At 52.2% G+C, this 13,396-nt stretch overlaps 1 protein-coding gene across 1 annotated transcript in view; it reads right to left on the bottom strand.

The window, feature by feature from the left end:
- Epha10 (EPH receptor A10) overlaps nt 1–13,396 on the bottom strand; it is a 34,739-nt gene that overhangs the window by 8,896 nt on the left and 12,447 nt on the right. Inside the window, exons 4-8 of the mRNA XM_028885465.2 lie at nt 12,543–12,698; nt 11,732–12,082; nt 6,977–7,110; nt 2,840–3,011; nt 651–759 (exon numbers count right to left, since the gene is read on the bottom strand). Of these exons, the coding sequence (XP_028741298.1) occupies nt 651–759; nt 2,840–3,011; nt 6,977–7,110; nt 11,732–12,082; nt 12,543–12,698 (922 nt within the window). The remainder of the gene's footprint in view (nt 1–650; nt 760–2,839; nt 3,012–6,976; nt 7,111–11,731; nt 12,083–12,542; nt 12,699–13,396) is intronic.

Below are 13,396 nucleotides of genomic sequence, written 5' to 3'. Positions count from 1 at the left end.
GGCTCAGACTGATGAATTTCCCTCCCTGTCCCCCTCTCTCCCACCCACGTACTGACTTTCTCTTTGCTTGTGTTCAAGGGGCTCCAGATCCCTTGGGGGCCAGAGCTGGGGCCCTCCGAGCGCCTCGGGAGAATCCTAATCACACCGGAGCAGCTGGGGCTGGATTCCATCCTCAGTGATGCCTTCTGACATTTAATGAATTAAGGAGCTAAATCCCCTTCATCCCGGCACGGCTGAGCTAGCTCAGAGCCTGCAGCTGGTGCACGAGCAGCGTGTGGGGGAGGGGCCGTACCGGCCACACTAGTATCTTTTTTGAAGGCACAGGGAAGCAAGACGAAGGTCTCATGTAGCCCAGGCTGGCCTCAAATTCTGTATGTAGCTGCTGAAGTAGTTGAACCTCTGACCCTCCTGCTCCTTCCTCCTCCTGTGTGCTGGGGTTTCGGGTGCTTGTGCTCCCTGGCAGCACTGGGATCTGTGTAGCAGTGTGCTTGAGTCTGTAAACTTGCTGTGTGTGTGTGTGTGTGTGTGTGTGTGTGTGTTGTGTGTGTGTTGTGTGTGTGTGGTGCACTTATAGGTACTTCTGTGTACATATTTTATACACATGGGAACAGAACCCACCTGAGGTCACCAGGATGAAACCAACTACCTACCTCCTCCAGATGGCCAGCACACTCATCACAGAGCCCAGGACCAGGAGGGCGGAGATGGTCACAACAGTAACAACGACTGCGGGGCTCTGGTCTCTGGACCCCGAGGCAACTAGGGAAAAGCAAAACACAACAAAACAGGGGGCCTGAGGCAGGCAGAGGACTAGGCTCCGGAGCAAGCACCAAGAGAGACTTTTGTCACTAGGAGGATCCCTCAGCCCCTCGGCACACAGCAGCACCAATGCCCACGGTGGCAACCGGAAGGCCAAACACCTCTGTTTGCAGACATCACCTCTCTACTGCAGCCCAGCTCTGAGAGGAGGCAAGAGACTTCCAGAAGCTGTCTGGGGGCCCCAGCCTCTGTTGAGAGTTCCTTTCCCAACACAGAGTGTCTGCCAGCAGCAGTCCGTTAACCGCACACCCGTGTCTAAGACAGGCTGCTTGTGCCTGAACTCCATTGCCCCGTCTCACACGACAGTCCTGCCAGGGTTACTCTCCAGGTCAAGTGGAGGAGACAGGTTGAAGAGAGTCTCCTAAGTCGTCCAAAGTCACATAGATAGCTCCCAAGTGAAAAAGACAGGATTTTGTGGGCTTTTGCTTTGTTTTCGGAATGGGGTATCACGTAGCCTTGGCCGGCCTCCAACTCACGTAGCCAAAGATGACTTTGCTTTGAACTCCTGACCCTTCTGCCTCCACCTCCCAAGTGCTGGGATTAAAGTCATGTGCCGCCATACCCAGGTGAACCCAGGATTAGAACTGTCCCCCAAACCCTCTGCCTGATGCCAAAGCAGCTCTGAAACTAAATAAGTTAGTAAACAATACTTAATGAGAGAGAGAGAGAGAGAGAGAGAGAGAGAGAGAGAGAGAGAGAGAGAGAGAGAGAGAGAGAGAACAGCTCCAGCCTGGGGACCCGGGCGATGTGGTCAGGGATACAGGGCGTGATGAGGGCTTTGGCTCGGATGGCTTCCTCCATGCAAATACCTCCCCTACTCACTTCCACTGGTTCAAATAGACCCCAGCCTTAAGACACAGCTCTAATCTCATCTCGCCAGCACCTGCCCCGAGGCCAAGCACAGACATTCCAGCAGGGCATGCTGTCTACCTTCCCAGAAGCGGGCTCCCTCCGAATGTTATCTTCACCTCCCTTTGGGTTCCCAGCACTTCCTATCTTGGATTAGAGTCGTGTAGCAGGTTGGGAAGAATTCTTATCTTGACAGCTGGTGCCAGAATGCCTCTTAGGGGGAGCTGCCTTTGTTGGGGAAAACACTTCCCTGAACTGCGCAGGGTAGATAGAGGTGAGATCCTGAGGGCTGGGTTTGCAGCAGGCTGAGCAGTGAGGGGGAGCTGCTGTCCCTCACACTGACAGGGAATGGGGAGAGGAGGGGAGGGAAAGCAGGTGAGAGAGGAGGACACCAGGAAGCCAGGCCAATTCAAGATCAGCAAAAAGTTCAGCTTTTCTTTTGTTGTTAGAACTTCGAGATGTAATTTACACACCACTCACTTCTCTCCTGCTTCCTTCCTCTCCCTCCCTTCCTTCTTTCTTGTTCCTTGATTTCACATAGCCCAGGCTAGCCCCAAACTCTTGGTTTCCGATCCCCCCCCCAAGTGCTGGGATTATAAGTTTGCACCACCAGCTCAACTATTTATTTATGCCACCCAAGTTGACTTTGAATTCTTTGTAGAGGCTCTTGGCCTTGAACACCTTTTGATCTTCCTATCTCAGCCTTCCAAGTGCCCAGATTGCTGGCCTGTGTCGCCAAGCCCAGCATTTATTCCCTCCATTTAAAATGTGCAGAGCTCACTTGGATCCCTTCCAGGTCTCCTTCCCTTCAGGGAAGTTGGCTTCACAGGCTAAGCCTGGTGGGAGAAAGGGACGGTGCCCCAAGGTGGATCTTTGTCATGGCAGAGAGTAGAACAGCAGGAAGGACCCAGCAAGGCCCAGAAAGAAGTGGCCTTGAGAAGCCTAGGAAAGAGGCTGGGTCACTGGAGATGCATCCTCCAAGAAGGGGAGCATCAGCTCTCCCTGAGGCCTCTGCAGTGTGCTCCGGGGAAGATGCCCAGTGGATTACTGCAGGTGGATCTCAAATTGTTTAACTAAGTAGATGCAAAGCGGCTCTTCTGTGGCTCCCTTCCCGATACACTTGTCCCTACCTCCTGCCTGCATGCAGCGCCTCCACGTGCACACCACTTACCTTCCCCTGGGGTCTGCACTTCGATACTGGGGTTGAAGCTCTGGGCCTCCCATGATGGCCCTGGGGAGGCTGCCCGGATCTGAAAAACGTATCTGGTAGCAGGCTTCAGGTTGGTGACGGTGACAGCTGGTGCCCCTGTCTTCACTGTGGAGTAAGTCTGCTCACTCTGACCCTGGAGAGGATGGAGTAGTGAGGCCCAGACCCAGGAGGCTGAGAGGAGGGGAGCAGGGAGACAGGGGACTTCCCGTGAGTTGGTAGGGGAACCTGACCCCGATCATCTGGGGAGACAGCAGGGGTTTCTCCCATAGGAGTCTCAAGTACCTCTCTCCTCAAGACTCATCCCATAATAGGCCAGAGCCTCCTTTGCAGGGGTGCCCAGGTGGTAACTACCACTTGGGCAGTCCAGGGGTGAGGGAGGCCAGAGCCCAAGCAAGCCACACACTGCCACCTGCCCTCTCCTTGACACTCAGGAGGCTTTCTCATCCCTGTCATCCGATTTGCAAAGCAGAGTGAAGATTATCGTGTTGGCTTCGCTCATTGTTGTTTCACAGATGAGGAGTGTTAGTTTCTGCTGTGGCAGGAGCCTGCCTCTGCCGCCAAAGCAGTTCCGTCATCACCTGGCGCCAGGTGCCTTTCCACCATCAGCCAGCTATGCGACATGTGCACCCCTGAAAGGTGCCCGCCAGAGCACAGCTCGCTCTCTTGTCTCTCTTGCCTCTCCTTTCCTGCTTTTGTCTGTCTGTCTGTCTGTCTCTCTCATGTCCCCACTCTGACACAGGCTTTCACTCTTTCACTCTCCTCCCCTCCCCCAACAAACCACCTGCGCTAACTCTGTGTGTGTGTGGGGGGGGGTGGCATGTTTACTTAGTGGCATACCTTGGCAAGGCCCTCTGACAGGTACCCACTTCGCCTTTTTTATTTATCACCACAAGGAGCCTGGGCTCAAGGGGGTAAAGACTTGCTTAGCTGGAGACAGGGGAGAAGGCTGGCTGTGACTGGTGAGGGCCGACCGGCTGCCGGCCACTGTGCTGGCCCGCGCGCGCGCCCCTTACAGCCCTCCAGGGTCAACATTTCTCTCTCCTTGTTAAGGAGGGGGCACTTCTAAATCTTCAGGTCCGTCCTTTGCTGTACCCCAATACACCTGACACCCAAAAGTCCTCAGGAGGCTCCTCCTGTCATTTGTTCCTGGCACACCCACAGACTGGAAAGTCAAATGCCTGCCTGTAGCCTGTGGTCCTCATTTTTCTCAGACAATGACATTGATGGCCACAGGGCAGACTCTGACTCAGCGAGAACTCATCAGAATCTCCCTTGAACATCTGAACAGTCAAACAATCTTTGGTGTGATGGTTCATTTACGTGTGTGTGTGTGTGTGTGTGTGTGTGTGTGTGTGTGCACGCGCGCGCGCGCGCAAGTCTCTGGGTGTGTCTGTGAAGATGTATGTACAGACCTTCAACTGAGGAGAGAAGACCCACCTGGAATGCATGTGGCATCATCTCCAAGCACGTGGAACCAGTAAAAAGGAAAATGTGAGCTGAGCACCGCATTCATCTCTCTGCTTCCTGACTGCAGACATGTAACCAGGAGCCTCACATATTCCCACCGCCTTGCCTTCCCACCTTCAGACTGTGAGTGGAAAACAAGCCCTTCCTTTCTAGGGTTGTTTTCTCTGGCATTTCATCATATCAGTGTAACTAATTCAACTAGAAAGAAAACAGACTATGGCTGTAGGAGGTAAGGAGGGGGGGGTGCCACCTGAGCTAGGAGCAAGCCCTTCTCTGCAGGGGGCTGGGTTGAAGCGTAGAGGAGGTTGATGTGAAAGGCACTTTGGTGCCAGAGAAAAAGTCTCAGACATCTGTCTCTATCTGGAGACCAAGAATCAAGTCAAATACAGCCCCTTTGCTACTTGCTCTTCTTTTGGGGGCCTTTGTCCCCAGAATATTCACTCACAGTCATTAATCAAGGGCCTGAGGCATGTAGTAGCTCAGACAACTGAGTGCTGGCTTTGTGCATCTTTTCTTTTCAGATTTATTTATTATGTCTAGTGTTCTGTCTACATGTATCCTTGCATGCCAGAAGAGGGCACCAGATCTCATTACAGATGTTTGTGAGCCACCATGTGGTTGCTGGGAATTGAACTCAGGACCTCTGGAAGAGCAGCCAGTGCTCTTAACCGCTGAGCCATCTCTCCAGCCCTTATGTGTCTTTTCTAAACACCTGCTGTATACACTGCTCTCTCCCAATGGCCTCACCGCTGTCACCTAAACGCCAGGGCTCCTCCTGTCCTGGCCATCCTTCTCACAGACACCTCTCCTTTAGCTGCCATTTCTGTGTTCAAAGTTCTCCCCCAACCCTGTCTCTCCAGCCCACAGCTTTGATCTGAGCGTCAGACATACAGGAAGTCCACCTGGATGGCTGACAGCCTCATATAGAGCAAGACCGTACTCATCATTCAGCCCCTCTCTCTCCTCTGTGGTTCTCCACCTCAGCCAGCAGCTCCTCATCCTCTGGTCACCTGGGCCCATGCATTCAAAAGCGATTCAGTGACCCAGTTTTTTTTCCTGGGCACCCCAACTATCGCAGCTCTCAACAGACTTCTAGTAATCAAAAGCTATTATCTGATTCAGCAAAGCCCTACATGCTGCTGAGGGAGCGGAATTCTATCACGTGTGGGAAGAAGTTTCTCTTTAATGAATTAATTTGCATAAAAGTGAGGCACTGTTTCAGAGAAGATCACATCTCAGAGTTAAATGGATGGGGAAAGAGCTTGGATTGGGAAATAACTCCATTCATCACATCGTGGCTGAACTGTTAGCACAGGTTTAAAAACACACACAAGAAGAGGAAGGTGGGCGGGGGCACATGTCTGTAATCCCAGCACTTGGGAGGCAAGAGGCTAGCCTGGGCTACATAAGACCTGACCTCAAAATAAAAAAAAAACCACCAATGAAAGAGGGGGTAGACGAGGAGAAAAGAGGAGGATGTAAAGCTATTTGTGACGAGGGGCACTTGAGCCAGCCTGGGGTGGGTGGGATGGGGAGGAAAGCCAAGAAACTCAGCAAAAGGCTGGGTGTGGTGGCACACACCTTCAATCGCAGCACTCCAGAGGCAGAAGCAGGAGGAGCCACAGAGTTGGAGGCCAGCCAAGGCTGCATAGCAACACTCTGTCTCCAAAACAAAGAGAAAAAAAACATCAATGAAAGTATCTTATGAACATCAAAATCAGACAGTGTGGTGCACGAATACAATCCCAGATCTGGGGACACGAGGTTCGAGGGTCAAAGCAAATTCAAGGCCAGCCTGGGCTACATAGTGAATCTCAGACCAACTAAGGCTCAGCAGAGAGAACCTGTCCCCAAGCAAACAGAAAGGATCTTAGCCGGGACTGTTTGCTATACGGAAAGCTGGGAATGGTGGTCCAACCCTAGCACCCAAAAGGCTGAGGCAGGAGAACTGCTTGAATCCAAAGTCAGCCAGGGCTCCACAGCAAGACCCTATCTCAAAAGTAAAAATACCTCTATGGAGTTCACGATGAGTATGTTCTATTTGTTCGTGGTTTGGTTTTTTGAGACAGGGTCTCCCTATGCATCCCTGGCTGGCCTGGAACTCGCTCTGTAGACCACACTGGCCTCAAACTCTGAGATCCGTTTGCCTCTGCCTCCCAATTGCTGGGATTAAAGGCGTGTGCCGCCACGTCCAGCTGAGTATGTATGTATTTTAACATATGTAAGTGTGTATGAATTTCATAAGTGATTTATCACTCGCACCCTTTCATATAGTAAGTCACAGGAATACAGGTTCCCATTCTGGAACATACTCCAGCCTGGCAATGCGCTCCTGTGGTCACATGTAGATCTCTGTGTGCCTTTCCTTTACAACGTTTGTAGATGGTATCTGTAAACTCAGCCAGACAAAACAGACCTGCCGCACAGCGAGCTCTTCATCTCCGCTAAACCCTAAACCAAGGAGGTGAAACGGAGCTGTCCATGAGTGAGGAAGGAGAGAGAGGAGAAAGGAAGGGACGAAGGAAGGAAGGAAGGACCTCAGGAGGCTGCAGCTGTGTTTGGAATGACAGAGGAATAAGACTGAGGGAGGCAGGCAGGCCCGGATCCGGATGGCTTCCAGCCGAGACTCACCTTCTCATAGTAGCGGATCTCATACTCTGTGCCGTTGCCTCCGGGAGCTCCAGCAGGGACAGGCTCCCGCCACGACAGGGACACGCTCTGGGGCTCCACGCGGTCCCTGCGGATCTCATCCTCCTCCCAGGGTGCTGAAAGTAAGCAGAGGGGATGCTCCTCCTGGACCCACTGCCCCCCAGATCCAGGTGAAGACAGGGGGGCGGGGCACGCACTTGGGCGCATTGTTAGATGCGGGGCCCGCCCTGTGGGTGGAGATGGGAACTGTTGAGGGGGCCTGAGGGGCAGAGTCTGCGGGGGCCAGAAGCTTAAAAAAAGAGAGTCTCTGGCCAAGGCTTCTCAACTCCATTGTCTAGTGGCAGGGGAAGTCCTGCTTGCCTTCCCTCCACCCTGTTTCTCTCTTCCTGCTTGGTTCTAATCCTTCAGCCTTTCTGTGGTTTGAAGACATAATAGAGTGTGTAGCCGAGATTGGCTTGTTCACGGTGGTGTGGCCACAGGCAAGCGAATATTAGAAGAAAATCACTCCCAACATGATAAAAAAAAAAATGTGGGACGCCCACAGAGAATATCACACTCAAGAGTGAAAAGACTGGAAACTTTCTCTTTCCTGTCAGGAGAAAAACTGGGATGCCCACTTGCTCCACTTCGAGCCGCTATAGTGCTTAAAAACTCTAGCTAGAGCTACCAGACAAGAGAAACAAGTAAAAGACGCCCAAACTGGGAAGATGCAAAGGTATCTTTGCTCTGGAGTGACAAGATCTTCACATGGAAATCCCTATAAAGAGCTCCCAAAGGATTCTCAGAGAACCAACTTCACAACATGAAGAATTGTATATGAAGGGTTTGGAATAAGACTCATCACAGTCAAAGGCTTGGTCAAGTTCACCAGTCAGAGCGGCTGGTGACCAGCAATGTCCTGTACCGGCAAGAGGTCCCTGAAATGGTGCAAAAAGTAGGATGATTCAGGGATACTGGGGAGTTGGGAAAAACAGATATCAGATAACAAAGGGCAGAAGTTGGAGACGGCACACACACAGCCTGCCCTCTGACAAGGGCTTGAATATAGCTTCCGGTCTCATGCAGTACATGTGTCCAGCTGGTCCTCTCTGCTCCTAAATTCCAGTGATGACTATGGATACAGGAGCTGAAAACCCACATTTGACAGCTGATTGCTAGAATAGGGGACAGGGATGGAGTATCATATTTTTAACCTCTGTAAAGCCAGTGGGACTGAATGGACCCACATGGCTGTAGTGAACCCCGGGCTACGCTGCCCACAGTGCAGTACTGCCTCCTAGCCTAAAAATAACTTGAAAAATCCTTTAGTCTTTCCCTGGTGCCTGACCCTTTGAAAAAAGCGATGTCTTTGTGAGCTGGACAATGGCATCTTGTCACTCCACGGCACAGCTGCTTCTGAGGGAGTACTTCCCCTGCTCCCAGCAGTGCCTCAGGCTGAATTCACTGGTACCCGGCATAAAAGTGAAAGAACTCAAGAAGCTTCCTAGGAGGTGGAAAAGCCCTTTGTAGACCCAGATGGGGGTTAGAGACAGGGAGAGGCGAGAAATGTCATGTTTGAACTTCGTTAGTCAGGAGCATCAGATAGCCAGGGGATCCACAGTAGGACATGGTTCCATTTGGGCCCCTCCGAGATACATTAGATGAAAGGTTGACAGACCCCGAGAATGAAGGGCTGGGAAGATGGCTCAGTGGTTAAAGTGTTTGCCATACAAGTGTGGGAATCTGAGTTCAAATCCCCAGAAACCATATAACACTTTGGTCTTAGAAGCTCTCTGGACAGTTAGCCTGGCTTACAGAGATACACATTCTCAAACAAGGGAGGTGAGGATGGGCACTAGAGAGTATCCTCTGACCTCCACATGTCATACACACACACACACACACACACACACACACACACACACTCACACACACACACATACTCAACCATTATATATACACATGCCAAAAAAAAAAAAAAAATCTGCCAGGTGGTGGTGGCACATGCATTTAATCCCAGACAGGTGGATCTCTGAGTTTGAGGCCAGCCTGGTCTTCAGAGCAAGTTCCAGGACAGCCAGGGCTACTCAGAAAAACCGGTCTTCAAAAACCAAAAACCAAACACACACACACACACAAAGTATCAGAGTCATGGCAACTGACTTGTAATCACACCTGTAATCTCCTAGCACCTGAAGCAGGAGGATTGCTATGAATTTAAGTCAAGTCTGGACTGGGCTAGAGAGGTAGCTCAGAGGTTAAGAACACTGGCTGCTCTTCTAGAGGTCCCGAGTTCAATTCCCAGCACGCATATGGTGGCTCACAATCAACTATAGTAAGACCTGCTACCCTCTTCTGGCATGTAGGCACACATGCAGGCAGAACACTGTACATATAATAAATAAGTAAATCCAAAAAAAAAAAAAAAAAAAAAGACTAGCCTGGGCTAAAGAGTATGAATGACCTTGTTTCATTTTTTAAAGGGATGTGGTTGCTGGGGAAATTGCTCAGTGGTTAAGAGTACTTACTGCACCCACATCAGGTGTCTCACATATGATACAGTTCCGGCGGATCAGACACACTGTAGCCTTTGCAGGTCTCTGCATGCATATGCACATGATGTACATAAATTCATTCAGGCACACACACTTAAAATTAAATAAGTATTTTTTAAAGGACCAGCAATAATGGTACAAAACTGTAGTCCCAGCACTCAAGAGGCAGAGGCAGGTGGATTTCTGTGAGTTTGAGGCTAGCCTGATCTACATAGCAAATTCCAGGCCAGCCAGGACTACATAGTGAGACACAAAAGGGGGTGTGAGAGCTGGATGGGTCTCAATTGGGAGGATATTTGTCCAGCATGCAGGAAACACTAGTTTGTTCCTAGCACCACATAAACTGGGCCACCCCTAAAATTCCAATATTTGAGTGGTAGAGACAGAAACAACTCAAGATCATCCTTAATTATATATAGTGAATGTGAGGCCAGTCTTGGCTGCATAAGATTCTGCCTGGGGCTGGAGAGATGGTTCAGTGGTTAAGAGTACTGGCTGCTCTTCCAGAGGACCTGGATTCCATTCCCAGCACCCATATGACAGATTACAACTGTTTGTAACTCCAGTTCCAGGGGATCCAGTGCCGCCTTCTGGCCTCTGCTCCTACCAGGCCCAAACATACAGACACGCATGCAGACAAAACACCCATAAATATAAAATAATAAAAAAATAAAGACCCTGCATATATAATATATATTAAAGGGGTTTTATAGAGCAGGGTGACAGTGGTACACGCTTTTAATCCCAGCACTCGGGAGGCAGAGCCAGGTAGATCTCTATGAGTTCGAGGCCAGCCTGGTCTATGGAGCAAGATCCAAGACAGGCACCAAAACCACATGGAGAAATCCTGTCTTGAAAAACAACAAAAGGGGGGGAGGGTAATAGACATAGTCATGAATAGAAAAAATTATGACAATACATACTTTTTTTGGCTTTTTGAGACAAAGTCTCTCTATGTAACCCTGGCTGTTCTGGAACTTGCTGTGTAGACCAGGCTGGTCTCAAACTCACAGAGATTTGCCTGTCTACCTCCCACACGCTAGGATTAATGGCATGTGCCACCATGCCTGACCATACTTTATTCTTTGAGATAAAATCTCTTGTAACCCAGGCTGAGCTCAGATTCACTATGTAGCCGAGAATGACCTTGAACTCCTGATCCTCCTGCCTCCACTTCCTAGGTGCTGAGATTACAGGCATACCTTTCCTCCTTCCTTCCTTCCTTTCTTCTTTGGTACTGGTGATCAAACCCAGCGCCTCAAGCAAATGCTGCATCATCAAACTACTTTTTAGGCCTGGAGTTGTTAAAAATGTGAATGCAATAGCAAGGGTTAAATCTCAATAGAGATAATAAAGAAAAGAAGTGTCCCAGAAAACCAGGTAGATTGGAAAATCTCTCTCGAAAGTCCTAGGAAAGGGATTAAGAGCTAAAAATGATAAAGGAAGTGACAAGATGGGAGAATCAGAAAATGGATGTACAACCTAAGGCTTAGAGATCGTTTTAGGAGATACAGTGGGAGCTAGCTGTACGCAAAGCAGCTGCTGAAGAGAATTTTCCCAGCAATGAAAGAAGAAAGAGCTGATCAAAGGGCCTACTGTGCTCCAGTCAGACTGAGTGAAAATAAATCCATATTGGTTACATTTTCATTTTCATCAGCAGGATGAAATTATTCGAACACCCCTGTGTGTGCACATCTGTACCCCCAAGGTACTTACAAAAGAACGAAAATCATCCCAAGCCTTGCTGGAAACCCAAGTTACAGGGTAGGGTCACAGAAGACAGGGGAGGAGGGTCACACACCAATCAGACAGGGAAGACTCAGAAGCCACAGCGCGAGCTTATCCATCTTGCAAAGGGCACTCGAGGGATTACTTGAAAGTGTGCACCAGAGGAGAGACAAATCAGAAGTAAATGTCAAGGATGTGGAGGGTGTGGTATCAAAGGTGGTTTTCATCCCACTCGAGACTCAGAAACGGGTAAGGCGACCACTCTGTCGCCTGCGTTCTGACCTGGCCTGCTCCTTCAAGGACTGGGGACGCAGGTGGAGTCAGCAAAGGGATGGCAGGGAGAAGGGGGACACACGGGTGCCGCTTGGGGCGGAGGGTGTTGCGGTCACGTGGGTTCCCAAATGCCTTGGGATGCATGCGGGGAACTGCGGCGTGGGGCGTGGGGGGCGGTCTCCGCTGGGGCGCGCGGCCTTACCCCCGGGTCCGGTGGACACGGTGACCTGCGCGTAGGTGGCTCCCGCGGCGGCTGCCGGGCCTGAGACGCCGTTGAGCGCGGCCACGCGCACGGTGTAGCGCGCGCCCGGCCGCAGGTGCAGCAGCGTGGCGGCGCGTTCCCGCAGCCCGGCCTGGCGCGGGACGAAGGCCACACGTGGCCCGCAGGGTTGGCATGCGCCCGCCGGGCCGTCGCGGCCGCAGAGCAGGCACAGCAGCGAGTAGGTGACGTCGGAACGGCCGCCGGAGTCGGCAGGCGGCAGCCAGCGCAGCCGCAGCGCCAGGGGGGAGCGGCTCAGGCTGTACTGCAGGTCCCGTGGCGCGGACGGCGGCCCTGCGACATGGGGTGGCGCTGAGTGGGACCGGGAGGGGACGCAAGCGCGCGGGGCATGGGGACACGGGTGGTGGGGCGCAGGGGCGCGGGCACCCCTGCATGGGTAGCGGTATGGGAGCCGGTAGCCCTTGATGGGCACGTGGGGGTGAGGGGCGGGCAGCCAGGAACTGAGACGAGGACATGGGGACCATCGAGGGGATTAGGATCGGGACATGGTCACCGGGAACAGGGGGCAAGGAAGAGAGGAGGGACGTCCCAGCCAGGCTCAGGGAGAGGCGAGGGGAGTGGGGAGAGGGCCACTCACAGAGAATCTTGACCCCCATGTCCATCCTTCTGGGTTCCCCTAGTCCCAGGCCCGGGTGCCCAGACCCACCCCAAGCTTCCCTCTTTGCCCTGCCAGTCCAACTCCCCCAGCCCCGTCTCACCCCCACCCCACCGCCAGCCAGGAGGGGGCACTCACGGGTGCAGGAGGCTGAGGGCGGGTCAGTGGGCGAGCGAGCGTAGGTGTCCTGGCACACGCAGAATGTAGAGGCGTTCTCCAGAGCCAGGCTATGCTCCGGGCAGGGTGAGCAGAGGGGCCGCCTTGGGGATACCTTGAAAAACCCTGGGGGACAGGCTGTGGGAAGGGGCTGGTGAGGAGGCGTCCCCTCCCTGACCACGCCCCACCCTGCATCCCTGATTTTCCTGGATTGGGGGTGGGGAAAGTGGGGTGACAGCTCTTAGCCCAGTCTCACCTGGCCCTTGAGGAATGCAGTGTGTGCAGGGGACGGTGACATAATTCACTTCTGTTCGTAACATTTGACTTCATCCCCATGGTTAAAAAGAGGAGAGTGAGGCTGAGATGCCCCCACAGTCAGTGGGTTTCCCACCCCAGCCTGCCCCCTTTCAGAGCCCTGACAGTACTGCTCTAAGGTCAAAGGTGCAGACTTGATGTGAACAAGAGAAAAGAAGGGTGAGGTCTCCAAGGGCTGGTCCTGTTACTCAGGGACAGGCAGGCAGGCAGGCAGGTACACACACACACACACACACACACACACACACAGTCAAAATTCATTCTCCTACCACTGTGCATTGGGCTTAGTAATATCATAAACCTTTTCCAACTCACACGGTGGACTCCAGTTTGGAAGCAGAGCTGGGCAGGTGGAGGGGTGGAGCTGGCAGAATGCTCCAGTGGCTTCCTAGACTAGTCCTAATCTGACACTGCGCAGGAGCCTTGCTGTCCTTGCCTCCGCTCACCTAACCCAGAGCACAGCTCCTAAGAAGAGACGGACACCCAAGCGGTCCGCAGCTGAGCTGCATCGCTCACATATT

This window comes from Peromyscus leucopus, chromosome 2 (assembly GCF_004664715.2).
Source record: "Peromyscus leucopus breed LL Stock chromosome 2, UCI_PerLeu_2.1, whole genome shotgun sequence".
In the NCBI taxonomy this organism is placed as follows: domain Eukaryota; kingdom Metazoa; phylum Chordata; class Mammalia; order Rodentia; family Cricetidae; genus Peromyscus; species Peromyscus leucopus.
Note: the sequence above shows the minus strand (reverse complement) of the source record. Positions and strands in the feature narration are given on the sequence as shown.